At 38.7% G+C, this 16,683-nt stretch overlaps 1 protein-coding gene across 9 annotated transcripts in view; it reads right to left on the reverse strand.

Moving 5' to 3' along the window:
* Window positions 1-16,683, reverse strand: part of FBXL4 (F-box and leucine rich repeat protein 4) — a 109,452-nt gene that overhangs the window by 82,307 nt on the left and 10,462 nt on the right. For 6 of the 9 annotated variants that reach the window (XM_038394670.2, XM_043510677.1, XM_043510683.1 and 3 more), the window contains exon 3: window positions 6,076-7,128. In XM_038394670.2, the coding sequence (XP_038250598.1) occupies window positions 6,076-6,587 (512 nt within the window). In that variant the 5' untranslated portion in view covers window positions 6,588-7,128. The other 3 variants (XM_038394671.2, XM_043510679.1, XM_043510681.1) reach the window with 2 other exon arrangements.

Here is a 16,683-nt window from a genome sequence, read left to right on the forward strand (position 1 = left end):
ATTTAAAAGAAAGCAGATGATAAACTGGCTGTGTATGTCTGAAAAGCCAGGCGCTACAACTAATATAAATCTATTATTATTTATATTAGTTGTAATGCCTAGCAGTCCTAGGCATGAACCACTGTATTAGGCACTATATGTTACTGTTAAGTACCAAAACATTGTAATTTTGCAGATTAAAATTTAAGGATCTATTATTTATCTGCAAATGGACAATGGATGTCTTTCAAAATCAGTTTTTCTATTGAATAGTCCTAATTTCAAGGGCTCTATTTTTTTATTAAGTATAAGCAAAGATAATTTATTAGTTGGACAAACTGTTAGATACTTTTTTTTTTTTTGGTAAATAAAGTAGGATGACAAATGCTCAGTCCTTATCCCAACGTGGTTTCATCACTGAGGGGTGCAGGCTACTACAGACAGCAGGCCAAAATGGAAGGAAGGAAGGAAGGAAGGAAGACAGAAAGACAGAAAGAAAGAAAGACAGAAAGAAAGAAAGACAGAAAGAAAGAAAGAAAAAGATTATTTTCAATGGACCATCAGAAACACAACCATTTAAAAGCTTACGTAGCTGTCAAACTGCGGGGGAAGTAAGTAGTGGGGTTCCAGGGATCTGTCCTGGTTCCGCTACTATTCAATATTTTCATTAACTGTCTTGAATAATAAAGTGCAGAGTATGCTTATAAAATCTGCAGATGTCACCAAACTGGGAAAGGCCGGAGGACAGGATTAGAATCAAAACTACCGTGACAAATTGAAGACTTGGTCATGCAGTTGGGAAAAGGGCTAATATAATTCTGGCGTATATTAACAAGAGTGTTGTATATATGACACAGGAGGTTATTTCCTCTCTTTTCTTGACATTGATGAGACCTCAGCTAGAATAATGTGTCCATTTCTGGGTGCCACATTTTAACAAAGATGTGGACAAATTGGAGAGAATCCAGAGGAGAGCAATAAAAATGATTAAAGGTTTAAAAATCCTGACCTATGAGGGAAGGTTAAAGAAACTGAGCATCTTTAGTCTTAAGAAAGGAAGACTGAGGGGGGACCTGATAAGAGTCTTCAAATGTGTTAAGGGCTGCTATAGAGAGGCTGCTGATCAAATATTCTCCATGTCCACTGAACATAGGACAAGAAGTAGCAGGCTTAATCTACAGCAAGGGAGATTTAGGTTAGATATTAGAAAAACATTTTAACTATAAAGATAGTTAAGCTCTGGAATAGGCTTCCAAAGGAGGTTGTGGAATCCCTATTACTGGAGGTTTTCAAGACCATCTTAAACAAACACTTGTCAGTGATGGTCTAAGTATACCTGATCTTGCCTCAGTGCAAGAGGCTAGATTAAATGACCTTGAGGTCCAGCCCCACATATTTGTGATTTTAGTGCCCTGCCTCCTTCCTTCTGCTGCTGCTAGCTGTAAGGAATTCTAAAACAAGGAAATTCTCTAGTTCCTATGATATCCTAAAGAAGGACTTGCCCTCTACTTACCAAACTGCTGCTAGGTTGGAGGAAGCCAAAACTCGGGAGATTCCTGTAAAAAAAAAAAAGAGGGCCACAAAGTCCTGAGGAATTGTCATCAGCTTTGCACAGAGGCAAAAGATTAGGTTGTCAATGTGACTGCAATATATCAAATATGCAAGAAGTGAAGCCAAAAAGCAGCTTGATTTAAAATATGTATCAGAAGAGGGAACTTCTATTTACTGCCAAGAAGGGAATTTCCAATAGAAATAATATTTAACTCTTGTTCAGAGCTTTTCATCCAGAGATCTCAAAGTCCATTACCAAGGAGGTATATATTATTATCTCCTTTCAGATGGGGAAACTGGTCCAAAGATAATAGTCAGAGAACAATGGATACCCACACAGGACAAAATACATTTTATGTAAATCTGGGGAAGAAAAATCATATAAAACAGACCAAAACTTAAGGTACAATCCTGCCAACACTTTGCTACTCTTGGAGTTGGCTTTGCACAAATGAATGCTTACCAATTAAATTCTAAAAAAAAAATTGAGCTTAGTACTTGGAAGTTCTTTTACTATAATTTCCTCAATTAGCAGTACTTGAGGCATTTCATCAGCGTGTGAGTATGTCTGTATCTTAAAAAAAAATTCAGGTTATTTGCTTTAGTCTCCCTGAAACCAGGCACTACACTTGATAGCAAGCGCTTGCAGGATCAGGCTCTTATTTTTCTACCTCAGTGAACAATGTTTCAACTTTATAAACTTTTATATTTGTCCAATAATCTATAGTTAATGAAGTAACTAAGCACAATCCATAATCCATTCTGCCTTTTTATACAAACACATTTCATTATGATTTACAATAAAAATAAATTAGTCCAATATTTTAATTCTGATTCCTCTGAAGTAAACAGGCCTGGATTGGTTGGTCTCAGAGAAAACTAGAAGAATTATTTTTGTGGAGATCACATCTGAAAGGCTTTTCGGGGGGTTGGGGGGGGAGAAGAAAATCGCTCCTCGGTCACACTAATTCACCAACCTGAAGTAACTGCTGAATATGCCATAAACTCAAGAGGAAAGTGGTAAATGTTTGCTATGCTTGAGTAAATTATTTTCACTATTTTTTTCTCCTTTTATAACTTCCTTTAGTTTAGTAGGCAACTTTCATTCCTTTTATGTCAGTCTACCTCAGTAACTAGCTTATTCAGCCAAGATCAATCTGATCAAGTAATAGGCTTTCAAGAGAGAACTTTTAAAAAGATTTTTTTAAAATTAAAAGGCATATTATTTCTTATGAGCAAAGGAATTAAATGGATTCAAAGTTTTGATGTTATTATATAAACTAATGGTATTTTACATCAATAAAAACACTCAATATCATTATTTCCTTTCAGTCCTTTCATTACTATCCTAGATATTATTATTATAGCACAATATTACCAAAAATTAGTAAACCAATTTTGGGGTGTGACATATATGAGTAGTTAAAACAGAGAGATCAAGAAAAATCTATTTTTGTAAACATCAGCAGTGCATAGGCAGACAATTGAAAATATTTTAAACACAAACTGATAGACCATGAATGGCTTCTAGTTTGGATCCCAAATTCATGAAGACTGAAAGCTGATTTTTCAGTGTACCTGCCCACAAATGGTTTGCATGTTACAATGCTTTGAGTTTTCTCATTTCACGGTTAGAAACGTAGTGAATTAAATGTTAACTGTTTGGCCTACTGCTGTTCTTTGAACTCAAATTTCTTACTTTTCAAGTATACAGGTATTTATTCAATAAATGGGGAAAACAAACAAACTACACCCAATTGCATTAACACACTGATATAACAACACAAAATAAATTGTGACAGTTGAACACATCATGATGAGACACACACATCTACCTTTTACGGTTTATGCACCCACATAAGAAGTCTTAATTAGGGAGGATGGGGAACCAATTAGCCCCCAAAATGTTCTGGTTAACTGAATCACTTAAGTAGCCAGGACATAAAAACCTACTAACCCAAGTACTACCTGCACGAACAGACCCTCCAAAGTCCTCAATTAAGAGGTACAGTGTATAAAATATTGTGTACTATTTACTGTGTACTATATCAGACTGTAATGTATTATTTTAAATTTAATGCATTTTAAAAATGAACTTACTACAGTAACTCTGTTGCTTTTGTTAAACCTTCTTTCCAGTCCTGGCCCAACTCCACTTTTTCTCTTTCCTATACTGATCATTATATAGCTTTGCCCCATGTTGTTTTCAGTGTTTTCTTCCTCTTATCTTTTTTGCCTTCTCTAGCCCTTTACACCTTTTCTATTTTCCCCTAAAGTGTGTGCTTTACTTCCTCCCCTATATTTTTTTGTTTCTCTTACTGTTCCCCTGTAACCTCTCACTCCACCTTAGGTCTTGTAATTGAGAACTCTGAGTGCAGCAGTGAATCTGCAAAAATAGGTCCGTTTTATTCTGTTTCTTCAGTTTTTAAAAACTATGAACGACTGCAGAATCAGGCATTGTATCTCTTCACTGGGGAGTGAACCCAAAAATAGAGACGAGTTGTGACCCCCCACAAACACACACCTAATCCATCCCATCCTACTCTCTATTTTTGGGTCCACTCCCCCATCAAAGGCCATGATGCCGATTCCACTATCACACATAGCTTTTAAAAGTTCCAGAAGCAGACTGTAAATTTCATTGTTGCCCAGAGTTCCTAATAGTGGGAGTGAAAACTGACAAGATTCCAGTTAGTTTCACTCTGTGTTTAACAAAGCTATAAACAACAGCAGAGACACAAACTATCTGTCTGAACATTTAGGAACAACAGACTGCATCAGTTTGCACTAGGTTCTCATTTGGAAAGTTATCTTTGCAATCACAGAGTATTAGAGGTTAAGGGTTCCCCTCCCCCCCCCCCAAAATTAAAGTTTCAGTTCTATAGAAGCTGATGGTACTTGCCCAGGAAAGCTTCCGGCTCTATTCACGACAGGGAGTGGATTTTTCCAAGATTTGTAAATGGCTAATATTTTTCTAACATGGTTGCTTTTAGAGATGGTTGGAGGCTAGATTCTCTACTGCAACCCCGGTGGCTCAAAGATGCTAGAATCTGGTCATAATTGACTCTCTGAAAACTACTTCAGAAAAGGGGAGAGACTCTTAGCTAGCATAAAGCCAGTTGAGCTGGCTCCTGTGCCAAGCATCTCCCAATCAGATTATGCTCATCGGCATAGCTGTGCTCCACTAGGCTGCTCTAATTTATGCCAGAGCTGAAGAAGTTACGGTTTCAAAATTAGGGAAATATAACTGACCATCCGGTGGCCCACTCCCACCCTTGTGCCAAATGGTTCTTGACACTTGAGAAAATCTAGCCCTACATCTTCATACGGCTGATATGTTCTTTTTTGAGCTTGCACGTGAAACACTTAGGATAGAATTTCTTCCTTTTCATTCTTGCTATATAATATTACCACTCTCAGCTTTTAGATAGCACTTTTCATCCATGTCAAAATGCTTTACAAAGGAGCTATGTATCATCCCCACTTTATAGATGGGGAAACAGAAGGCACAGCAACTAAGTGATTTAATCAAGATCATCAAACAGACCAGTCAAATGGCCAGGAAAAGAACCCAAGTTTCCCAACTCCCAGTCCAATGCCCCATCTAGTAAGCCACACTGAATGGTAAGGAACAAACATCTGTAACAACATTAATGCAAAAGACTTACTGGAAATGCTTAACAAGTTTGTAACGCCACAGAATCTGAAGTCAATACCTTGAAAGTGCTGCCCTCACTTAGAATCATGCAGTTTCCACTTATTTAATGAGCTCAAGATCTTAAAATATAAGGAAGTACATACACATCTATGAAAGTTTTTAATATCATAAGATACGAAAGTGTTGGAGGAACTGGCTAGTGTTAATACTCAGTAGTTGGACATATTTATTCCTGCATTTCCATTATAAGCTATTTTCAGGAACATATTACTTTAGCCTAGTCACTCTACGATAAAACAGCATACAAAGGTTCACCTCACAAGCAAACTTTTATTTTGTTTGTACTCAAATTTAGTTTAGGTTGTTTTGGCAAATAATGATTACATTCAAAACTTAAAAATAAATTTTGAGCAACAGGCACATTTTGCCTTACAACACAGTAACTCCAAAAATCTTCACCAAAATGGAACACTGTATAAACAATTCACTATTTGGGGGAAAGTAAAAATTCCAGAGAAGCGTCATTTAATTAACAAGTTACTGTAAATGCATAGTAGCTATTTTTACCAAAAGTTCCATATAGATTATTTGTAGGTTTGGCCTGTTAGAGGAACGATTATTATACAAATGAAACCTGAATGAGCTTTGACCCTAAATGGTCTCAATAAATAACCTAACATTACAATATTGATATTAAACTATATTGGAAACCAAAATACATGGACCCTAAATAAAATTGCTTTAAACATATACTGAAGTAAACAACGTATTTGTGGTCTGATATAAAGTACTCAGACATTGAAAGTAGAGACTGAAACCCAACTTAAAAGTTCTTTTGTGGTTGTACTATTTAGTAAGTTAGAGAGAGATACTCAGTAAAAGTTTACCTTACTTCAGCTGGTGTATTTTGGGAATAGGGATTTGCAGAACAAGCCAAAATCCTAATTACAGCCCCAGGGTGATATGTTTCCAGAACATGAACTGCTGTGGGATAAACTGGCTCCTCAAAAGCAAGCTCTACGTAGTCCTGGCTATAGAAGTTAGGTGGAGTCCTCTTGAATGGCAACTGGGCACTAGGACACTGATTCCACCAAGTTCCATAAGTTCGAAACACAGCAGTCTGAGTGAAGTCACCAGAACTGGGGTACACATTTGGAATACCTGCCAAATTCCACATGGTGTAGGACATGCTGTTTTCACTACCGTAATGAGAACTGAAATCCAACACTTCTTTGGCATATTGGACTACTTCCACATTGATAGGTAAGGCTCGGCTGTTTGATTCAATAGCTCTCCGGCTGTTCATCATTTCTCCCCTTGTAGCTGTCCTGGCTCGGCGCCGAAGACAGATATAGTAAAACATGCTGAGAACTGTTAACATGGGGAACACCGGTGACATCTAGATATGAATTATGAAGCTGCAAAAGGTCAGGTAGCCTATATAAGGTGCATTAACTCTTTGGGGGATATTTCAAAAAAAATAGCTGAATAAAACAGAATGGCTAAACATGGTCAACACAGACAATTTTTCCAGTAGGAAACCTATTTGCTTTTACTCATTCTAATTTGTCATCTTAAGACAACGCTGTCATTAAAAATCTAAAATCAAGTGGTTTCTATAGGGCCACTGAATTAAAAAAAAAAAAAAAAAAGGCTGTTTTCTGGAAGTTAAATTGAGCCAAAAACTAAACTGTTTTTCCTGTTAGATAACCAGCCTGCAGTAGTAACAAAAATTTTGTTTTCAATGTAAAACTTTCAGCACTACCCTTCATGAGAGCATGCACCCCTGATATAAAAGTCAGTGGACTCCAAAATGATGTTCATTGGAGTCCATTAATAATATCAGATGAATGTCTTCTATACAGCCATGACACAAGGTAGGTGTTCAGGGTTCTGTGACGGTGTCAGAAGCAGAAGTCTGTATGCACGGTGTTTTACATCTGAAAAAAGAAGACGACATTTTGGTTCATATATTTACTATATTAGATTCAAAATTTGCTAAACCGATACTGTGGCCATGAAAACTATTTCTAACTAGAACTGACAAAAAACAAGTATAATACCTACAGCAATAGTCTAATCTATCAAACAAACCACATTTCAGCAGTTATACTATAGCATACTTTATGTAAACTGTATGCTTACTCTGAATTACTTCCTAATCAAATAAGATATATCCTAGAAAAGTAAGCTTTAACAAGAGAGCATGAGATGGAGAACACACTAAACTAGCACACAAGAACCATAAAGTTAGGGTGACTAAAATCTGACAATAACTAAAAAAGTGGAGTATGTTTTCACTGTCTAGACTGAGTGGCATGCAAAAAGTGAACAATTAGTACAATTGGTAGAAGAGTTAGGTTTTAAAAGAAAGAAATTTGTTTGAAAACATGTAATTTTTAATTTGTCACTTTAAGGAAATGGGCATGTCCATATTAGATTTCCTACAAATAAAGATTATTTTACAAACCCCACAGCATAGTTAGCAGGCACAAAACAACTATAAGGCAAAAACTGTTATATTTACCAATATAATCAGTCTTCTATTAGTAACAAAATATTTCCTTACAGCTTATCAAGAAGGAAGACATACCAAAATTAATCTCCCCACCATGATAAAAAAAATACAACTAACTTTGAAATCTTGTTTAACTGTTGCTCACTGGCTTCAGTGGTAAAGAGAGGAGAGCAGTGTTAGAGTCTAGAGCAAGGATGACTAAGCATCTCCTAAAATAGATGATGTGTTTCTACAGCAGACATTTACTGGGCGTGTACTGTATTAATCACTGGGGCATACAGTGGCTGCACTTCTACTTCAGGACAAACACTAACAAATCATTAACCTAATGCCTCTGCTGTTCTAGCAGGCCAACTGCACATTTACCATTTGAAATAGGTCGCAGTTGGGACAATACTTTATTTAGTCATAGAATCTTTGTTTTTCTGGGGTAACTCACTTCACCCCAACCTCAAAAACAAATCACCAAAACAACCCAAAAAATCAACACCCATACATATATGGGTAGCATCTACTGAGCCCCCTTTTTGTCAGAATACTATTAGCAATTGACAGTGCAGGTTTTGTAAGATAAAGGCAGGCTGCAGCCTCCGCTCCTATATTTGGCAGTGAGAAAACATGTGTTGATGAACTGTTCATCTTTCTTTCTTCTTCTTCCTCCTACAATTTTTGTTGGTCTAGTTTCTGTTCTTAAAATCAGATTTTATACCAGCTTTCGCTATCGCAACTTGAACTATATTTGGCACCTACCACAGCGGGGAACACATAAGAAGTTGTCTTGGCTCAGCCCTGAGCTCTGCAGGGAAGCCAAAGCCAAACAAAAAGGTGTTCTAAAGGCCCTGGCCTTTGGAAGAGACATGGGAAGGAAGCAACAAGTTGCTGTTCTCTTTTTCAACTGGGGCGAATTAAAGTTTAACTGAAGACTAGGACTACGTAAAACACACACTTTTCTTTTGGATTCTTTTCTTCTGATCTAACGTGCCTTATTTAAAGATTAAAAAAGGAAATAAGTGCTATAATAGATCATCAGATCTGCATCCTTCATTCCTCCACAAGCTCACCTGTGTGGCGCAGAACCCAAAGGGAAAGGAAAGCACTTTACAAGATGCCTCCGATGAGGAAAGGTCATTTAAAAAATGCAGGTTTTTTATTTTTAAAATTAGTATTCAGGTGCAAATTCCAAAATTTGATTCTAACTAGTGTTTTGTGTGTTAATTCTGACAAATTCCACACACACACTCACACTCCTCCCCCGAAATTTTGTTTCTAGTTTTAAAGCGGAAGCAGGAAGTTGCAATGAGATTCAGCTAGCTGTGAGTGTAATACCACTCCGTAGGATCCTATACCATACTCAATTTCCCCAGCAGTTTGCAAATCATCATCCCAGTTCTATATTCACTGCTCCTAGGAAAACTGTAGATTGGGAGTGGAGAAGACTATGAACCAGTGCCCATAAATTATTTGAAAAATCAGTGAACATAATGGATAATGACACACTAGTTCTAGGCACTGGCATGAAAAAAATCAGCTGTTTGTTTTATATGTTAAGTGCATATTCCCCAAAAAAATCAAGTATATTTTAAAAGTGTCTTTGTACATCTATTATTATTTATAGCGCCTAGCAGCCCTAGTCATGGACCACCGTGTTAGGCACTATGTGTTACTGTTATGTACCAAAACATTTTGTAACTTTGCAGATTAAAGTTTAAGGATTTATTATTTGTCCACAAAATGGACAATTGATGTCTTTAAAAATCAGTTTTTCTATTTGATAGTCCTAATTTCAAGGGCTCTGTTTTTTATTAAGTATAAGCAAAGGTAATTTATTAATTGGACAAACTGTTAGACGCTTTTTTTTTTTTTGGTAAATAAAGTAGGATGACAAATGCTCAGTCCTTATCCCAACGTGGTTTCATCACTGAGGGGTAAAGGCTACTAGAGACAGCACACAGACGGAAGGCCAAAATAGATGAAAGAAAGACAAAGATTATTTTCAATGGACCATCAGAGAAACAACCATTTAAAAGCTTTCAAAAGACTTAGAGTATATCTAAATTGCAACTAGATGTGTGACTGCAGCATGTGCAGACATATGGCAGCTAGCTTTAACAGAGATAGTGCAAGTACCAATAGCAGTGAAACTGCCACAGCATGAGCTTCAGTGAAAACTGTACGGTAACTTCTCACTTAACTTTGTAGTTATGTTTTTGAAAAATTAGACTAAGCAAAACAATATTAAGCAAATCTAATTTCCCCATAAGAATTAATGTAAACAGGGTGGGTTAGGTTCCAGGCAAATTTTTTTCACCAGACAAAAGACATTATATACATATACAGTACAACTTTTAAACAATTTTAAACAAATAATATCATAGTGTATTCAGCAATGATGATTGTGAAGCTTGGTTGAGGAGGTGGAGTCAGAGGGTGGATCGTCCGGCTGCTCCTCTTGCTGAACTTTCCCAACTCAAAAAAAAAAAAACACATCTAGAGATTGTTGTTTTACTTTCCTTTTTTTCTTGGTAAATGTCTTTATAGCAATTCATTATATAACCAACTCTCCTAACCACTTTGGAAATGCTAATCATCACTAAGGATTTATAAACCAGCTTCAATCATTTGGAAAGCTTCAGAAAGACGCTTAGTAGTCAAATTTCGATGGGTTGGTTCTTCTTTTACTTCTTGGCCGTCTTCTTCCATTGCTCTCACCACTTCAGGTTGCATCAGATCTTCATTGGTTAGCTCTTCTCCATGTGATTGCAGAAGTTGTGTAACATGGGCTTTTTCCACCTCATCAAAACCTGTTTTCTTGGCCAAGCTGAGGATTTCTTTCTTCATAGCAGGGACAACATCTTTAAATCCTTTTAAGTCATTGACACAGTCAGGCCACAACTTCCCCCACACACCATTCACGCATGCTTCAGTGACTTCAGCCCAGGACTCACCGATGTTATCGATGTTATCGAATTATTGAGACCATTTAGGGTCTCAATACCTCAAAAATTGTTATCGAATGTTGTAGTCACACCAAAATTGCTGAATCATAGGCTTGCCTTCCCCATCAGTGCCTCTGATGAGCTGGTCAGAATACGGCATAAGTAATACGCCTTAAATGCAGCAATGGCTCCTTCGTCCATGGGTTGGATGAGTGATGTTAGGTTGCAGAAAGACAACTTTGATGTTTTCACACTGGTTGTCCAGGTTGATTGGATGAGCCGGTGCGTTATCAATAAGTAAGAAAATCTTGAAATCAAGATTTTCCTTGGCACAGTATTCCTTTCATGTATACCTTCTAGGTGGTAATGCTGCTGGAGACATGAAGATGAAATCGCTGGCAGGGTACCAATCTGAAACACCACAAGCTCTTAAGGGATTTTCAAAGGAACACTTTCCAGTCATTTGGAGATCCAATAAGAAGGCATGGATAACTGGAGCTATTTTTTTCAAAATGGCTGACTCTCTCTGCTGTTCCAAAGTGTTGGCAGGTGCTCAACCCCTGGCTTTGCCCCAGGTCCACCCGCCCCCACTCCACTCCCTCCCCCGAGCACTTCCTCACTCCTCCCCCAACCTCCTGAATGCCGCAAAACAGCTGATTGCTCCAGGTGGGAGGCGCAGGGAGGGAGGAGGCTGCAAGTCTCATCCTTGCTTCTCCCCCCATAGCCTCCTGAACACCCACGAAACAGCTGATTGATGCGGGTGGGAGGCACAGGGAGGGAGGGGAAAGGCTGCGCATCGAGTCCTCGCTCCTCGCCGCAGAGCCTCCTGAACAATTGCAAAACAGCTAATTGCTGCGAGAGGGAGGAATTGCTGATCCGTGGGGCTGCAGGCGGGTGGGAGGCACTGAAGGGTGGAGGGAGCTGATGGGGGGCTACCGGCCCACCCTGATTCCAAGCTCTCATGGCCAAACAACGTTATAAGGAAACATTACACAATTTTTAATGAGCATGTTCTCCAATAGATCAGTGATGTAACAATGAAACAATGTTAACTGAGACGAAGTTAAGTGAGGAGTTACTGTACAAGCCTGTCCTGGACTCTGGGTACTTACTCGGTGCCTAGCAGACACTAAAGTCCATGCTGTGGCTTCCCTGCTACTGGTACTTGCACTAGCTATATAAAAGCTAGCTCGGATATGTTTACACATGCTGCAATTGCACCTCAGATTGCAGTGTAAACATACCCTCCGTAAAGTGAAAGCCAGCCAAGTTATTAACCTACATAGGGAACAAATACTTAACAACAGACTTTTCAATCTAGCAAGAAAAGGTGCAATACAATCCAAGGGCTGGAAGTTGAAGCTAGACAAATTCAGACTGGAAATAAGGTGTACATTTTTAAGAGAAATTAACCATTGGAACAACTTACTAAAGGTCATGGTGGATTCTCCATCACAGGCAATTTTAAAATCAAGATTGGTTATTTTTCTAAAAGATATGCTCTATGAATTAACTTGAGGAAGTTCTGTGGCCTATGTGTGCAGACTAGATGATCACAATGGTCCCTTCTGGCCTTAGAATTGATGAAAAAAGGCTCAAGCCTTGGTTTTTGCATTGATTTAGTGGATTTTAGATTAGGCCCAAAGTGCTTTTCCTGGCTTTAATCATAATGTGATTTTTGTCTAAAATAGTTCCATAAAACCGAATCTTGGTGTTCCATCATCATTCTTAAATCATTTACTTCTATTTCAAAAGTCTGTTAAGCACAAGTTGAAGATTTAAAAAAAAAACAAAAAAACCCCTCTAGAACTGCAGTTCTTCCTGCCATCTTAAAAAGTTTCCAGATATATTATTACCTCTATGACTAATATCATAGAATAATTTTTAATATATCTAAAACAAGCATCATTTTCACCTGTTATGTTGTTTACTTTTGCATTTTACACAACTTGGACAAAAAATTAGGGCTGTCAAGCAATTAAAAAAGTAAATTGTGATTAATCGAGCTGTTAAACAATAACAGAATACCATTTATTTAAATATTTGTGGATGTTTTCTACATTTTCAAATATATTGAATTACAACAGAACACAGTGTACAGTGCTAACTTTATATTCATTTTTTATTATAAATATTTGTATGTAAAAAACAAAACAAACAGTATTTTTCAATTCACCTAATACAAGTATTGTAGTGTAATCTCTTTATCATGAAAGCTGCACTAACAAATGTAGAATTATGTACAAAAAAACCAATTGCACTCAAAAATAAAAAACATTAAACTTTAGAGCCTACAAGTCCATTCAGACCTACTTCTTGTTCAGCCAATCGTAAACAAACTGTCTGTCTGAGCATTTGCAGGAGCTAATGCTGCCTGCTTCTTGTTTACGGTGTCACCTGAAAGTGAGAAGAGGTGTTTGCATGGCACTGTTGTACCCAGCATTGCAAGATATTTACATGCCAGATGTGCTGAAGATTCATATGTCCCTTCAAGCTTCAACCACCATTCCAGAGGACATGTGTCCATGCTGATGACAGGCTCTGCTCAATAATGATCCAAAGCAGTGCACACTGATGCATGTTCATTTTCATCATCTGAGTTAGATGCCACCAGCACAAGGTTGATTTTCTTTTTTGATGGTTTGGGTTCTGTAGTTTCCACATCTGAGTGTTGCTTTTTTAAGACATCTGAAAGCAAGCTCCGTACTTGACCCTTTTAGATTTTGAAAGGCGCTTCAGATTCTTAAATCCTGGATCGAGTCCTGTAGCTATCCTTAGAAATCTCACATTGTTACCTCCTCTGTGTTTTGTGAAATCTGCAGTGAAAGTGTTCTTAAAACGAACATGTGCTAGGTCATCATTCAAGTCTGCGATAACATGAAATATATGACAGAATGTAGGTAAAACAGAGCAGAGGACATACAATTCTCCCCCAAGGAGTTCAGTCACAAATTGAATTAACACATTTTTTTAATGAGCATCATCAGGATGCAAGCATGTCCTCTGGAATGGTGGAAAGAAGCATGAAGGGGCATACGCATATTTAGCATATCTGGCATGTAAATACTTTGCAATGCCAGCTACAAAAGTGCCATGCGAATGCCTGTTCTCACTTTCAGGGGATGAAAATAAGAAGCGGGCAGCATTATCTCGTGTAAATGTAAACGAACTTGTGTGTCTTAGCGATTGGCTGAACAAAAAATAGGACTGAGTGGACTTGTAGGCGCTAAAGTTTTAGGATTGTTTTGTTTGAGTACCGTTATGTAACAAAAAAAAAAATCTACATTTGTAATTTGCACATTCATGATAAAGAGATTGCACTACAATACTTGTATGAGGCGAACGGAAAAATACTACTTGTTTTATCTTTCTTTACAGTGCAAATATCTGTAATAAAAATAATATAAAGTGAGCACTGTACACTTTGTATTCTGTGTTGTAACTGAAATCAATATATTTGCAAATGTTGAAAAACATCCAAAAATATTTAATAAATTTCAATTGGTATTCTATTCTATGAATTGCACAGTGCAATTACAACTGTGATTAATCGAGATTAATTTTTTTTTACTGCAATTCATTTTTTTTTTAGTTAATTGTGTAAGTTAACTACAATTAATCAACAGCCCTAATTAAAATACATAAATCAGTTTCATTTTTAGGTATAGCTAGTTTAATTTTCTGGTACTCATGCTAGGACAATGCAGCAAAATTCACATTACAAACTGTCCACATGCCTTCCAGATCAGTTGGTTTTCTGACAACCCCCTCATCAGTCATATGGCATTGTTTGGAGAGGGAAGCTGCAGTCACACCACATCCCCCATGCCCAAGACTTTGGACAAAAGTCAGTATCGCCAACTGTCTTTGCCTTTTAAAGAGTGCAGTTTTTCTTGTGCGCCAGTCAGTAACACCTCAGATAAAAGATAATGTCTTCAGTTTGGATTCAATTAAACATTATATTTTTATATATTTTCTTTTTTAGACAAATACAAAAATAAAATCAGCATACCAGAATTACAAAAAAAAAAAAATAGTAATAATCTTTGCTTCGCCCAACAAATTTAGGTTGCTAAGCACCAATGTACTTTACTATTTACGTAATTTACAAAACCCCAAGCAAATTAACAGTTAACATAAGTTTTTACAATGCCAATAGTAAACAAACATCCTCATCAATTATAAAAAAACTGGTATTTCATCATATCAACTTTTCAATAGACTGCTGGGTTTTTATATGCATTTGTTACCTCAATTTCTCTACCTGGATTTTTTTTTAAAGAATTCTTAAATGTACTTATTGGTAATAATTCCCATTTATCAAACAAAATGTTTTAAGTATTTATAATTACTTAGTGATAATGTTGTATATACAATTTTCCTATTAAATTACATAACACTAGCAATTCATAACATATGTATGCGGACTTGCATTTGAGGCTGATCAATGGGTCACTCATATGAATATATATAAAGTTTTCTTTTTCAACAGTTTTCTTTTTCAAACAGTTTTGTAATCATGGCTGTGCAACTAACTTCATAGATTCCAAGGCCAGAAGGCACCATTATGATCATCTAGATCAATAGTTTTCAAACTTTTTTTCTGGCAACCCAGTTGAAGAAAATTGTTGATGCCCATGACCCAACGAAACTGGGGATGAGGAGTTTGGGATGTGGGAGGGGCTCAGGGCTAGGGCAGAGGGTTAGGGTGCGGGGGTGAGGGCTGCGGGGATAGGAATGAAGGTTCAGGGTGTGGGAGGGGGCTCTAGGGTGGGGCCAGGGATGATGGGTTTGGGGTGTAGGAGGGGGTTCTGGGTTTGGCGGGGCTCAGGCTTACCTCCAACAGCTCCCAGTCAGCGGCGCAGAAGCAGGCTTCCAGCCTGTCTGGGCACTGCGGACCGCGCTGGGCCCTGGAAGGTCCAGCTCCTAGGCAGAGACGCACAAGCGGCTCCATGCAACTCTCGCCCTCAGGCATTGCCCCCCCCAGCTCCCAATGGCTGGTTCCCGGCCAATGCGAGTGCGGAGCCGGTGCTCAGGGAGGGGGCAGCATGCGGAGGCCCGTGGCCCCTCCACCTAGGATCCAGACCTGCTGCTGGCTGCTTCTGGGGCGCAGCATGGTTGTGGAACAGGTAGGGACTATCCTGCCTTAACTGGGCAGCACCGCCGACGGGACTTTTAACAGCCCGGTCAGCAGTGCTGACCAGAGCCGTCACGACCCAGTGCCTTACATTCCATGATGCAGTACTGGGTCACGACCTGCAGTTTGAAAACCACCGATCTAGATCACCTCTACAATGGGCCATAGAACTTGTCCCTGATAACCCTAGAGCAGTGTTTCTCAAAGCCAGTCCGCCGCTTGTTCAGGGAAAGCCCCTGGCAGTCCGGGCCGGTTTGTTTACCTGCGGCGTCCGCAGGTTCGGCCGATCGCAGCTCCCACTGGCTGCGGTTCGCCGTTCCAGGGCAATGGGGGCTGCAGAAAGCGGCGCGGGCCGAGGGACATGCTGCCTGCCGTTCCCGCAGCCCCCATTGGCCTGGAGTGGCGAACCGCAGCCAGTGGGAGCAGCAAACCGCGGCCAGTGGGAGCAGCGATCGGCCGAACCTGTGAACGCGGCAGGTAAACAAATCGGCCCAGCCTGCCAGGGGCTTTCCCTGAACAAATGGCAGACTGGCTTTGAGAACCACTGCCCTAGAGCATATCTCCTAGAAAATCATATACAAAAATATTTGACTGCTCCTCTTTCTGTCCTACTCTCTGTGCAGTAGGACATCCAAGAGTGAATTTACCAAATGCTGCTGGATCCATGCTGATCCATGTGTGCGCTATCTGGTCACTTGACGGTATGAAATAACTGTCCAGATTTTCCCAGAATTAACTGATATAAACAAAATTAGGTAGCATGGCGGGAGTAAGCATGCAAACAGTTCAGCCACAGAAAGACTGCAGAGTGGACGTACCGTATATACTCATTCATTAGCCCGTTCGTTTATAAGCCGACTCCCCCAAGATGGATAGGTAAAAATGTCTGACCCTTTCATAAGTC

Source organism: Dermochelys coriacea, chromosome 3 (genome assembly GCF_009764565.3).
Source record: "Dermochelys coriacea isolate rDerCor1 chromosome 3, rDerCor1.pri.v4, whole genome shotgun sequence".
Taxonomy (NCBI): domain Eukaryota; kingdom Metazoa; phylum Chordata; order Testudines; family Dermochelyidae; genus Dermochelys; species Dermochelys coriacea.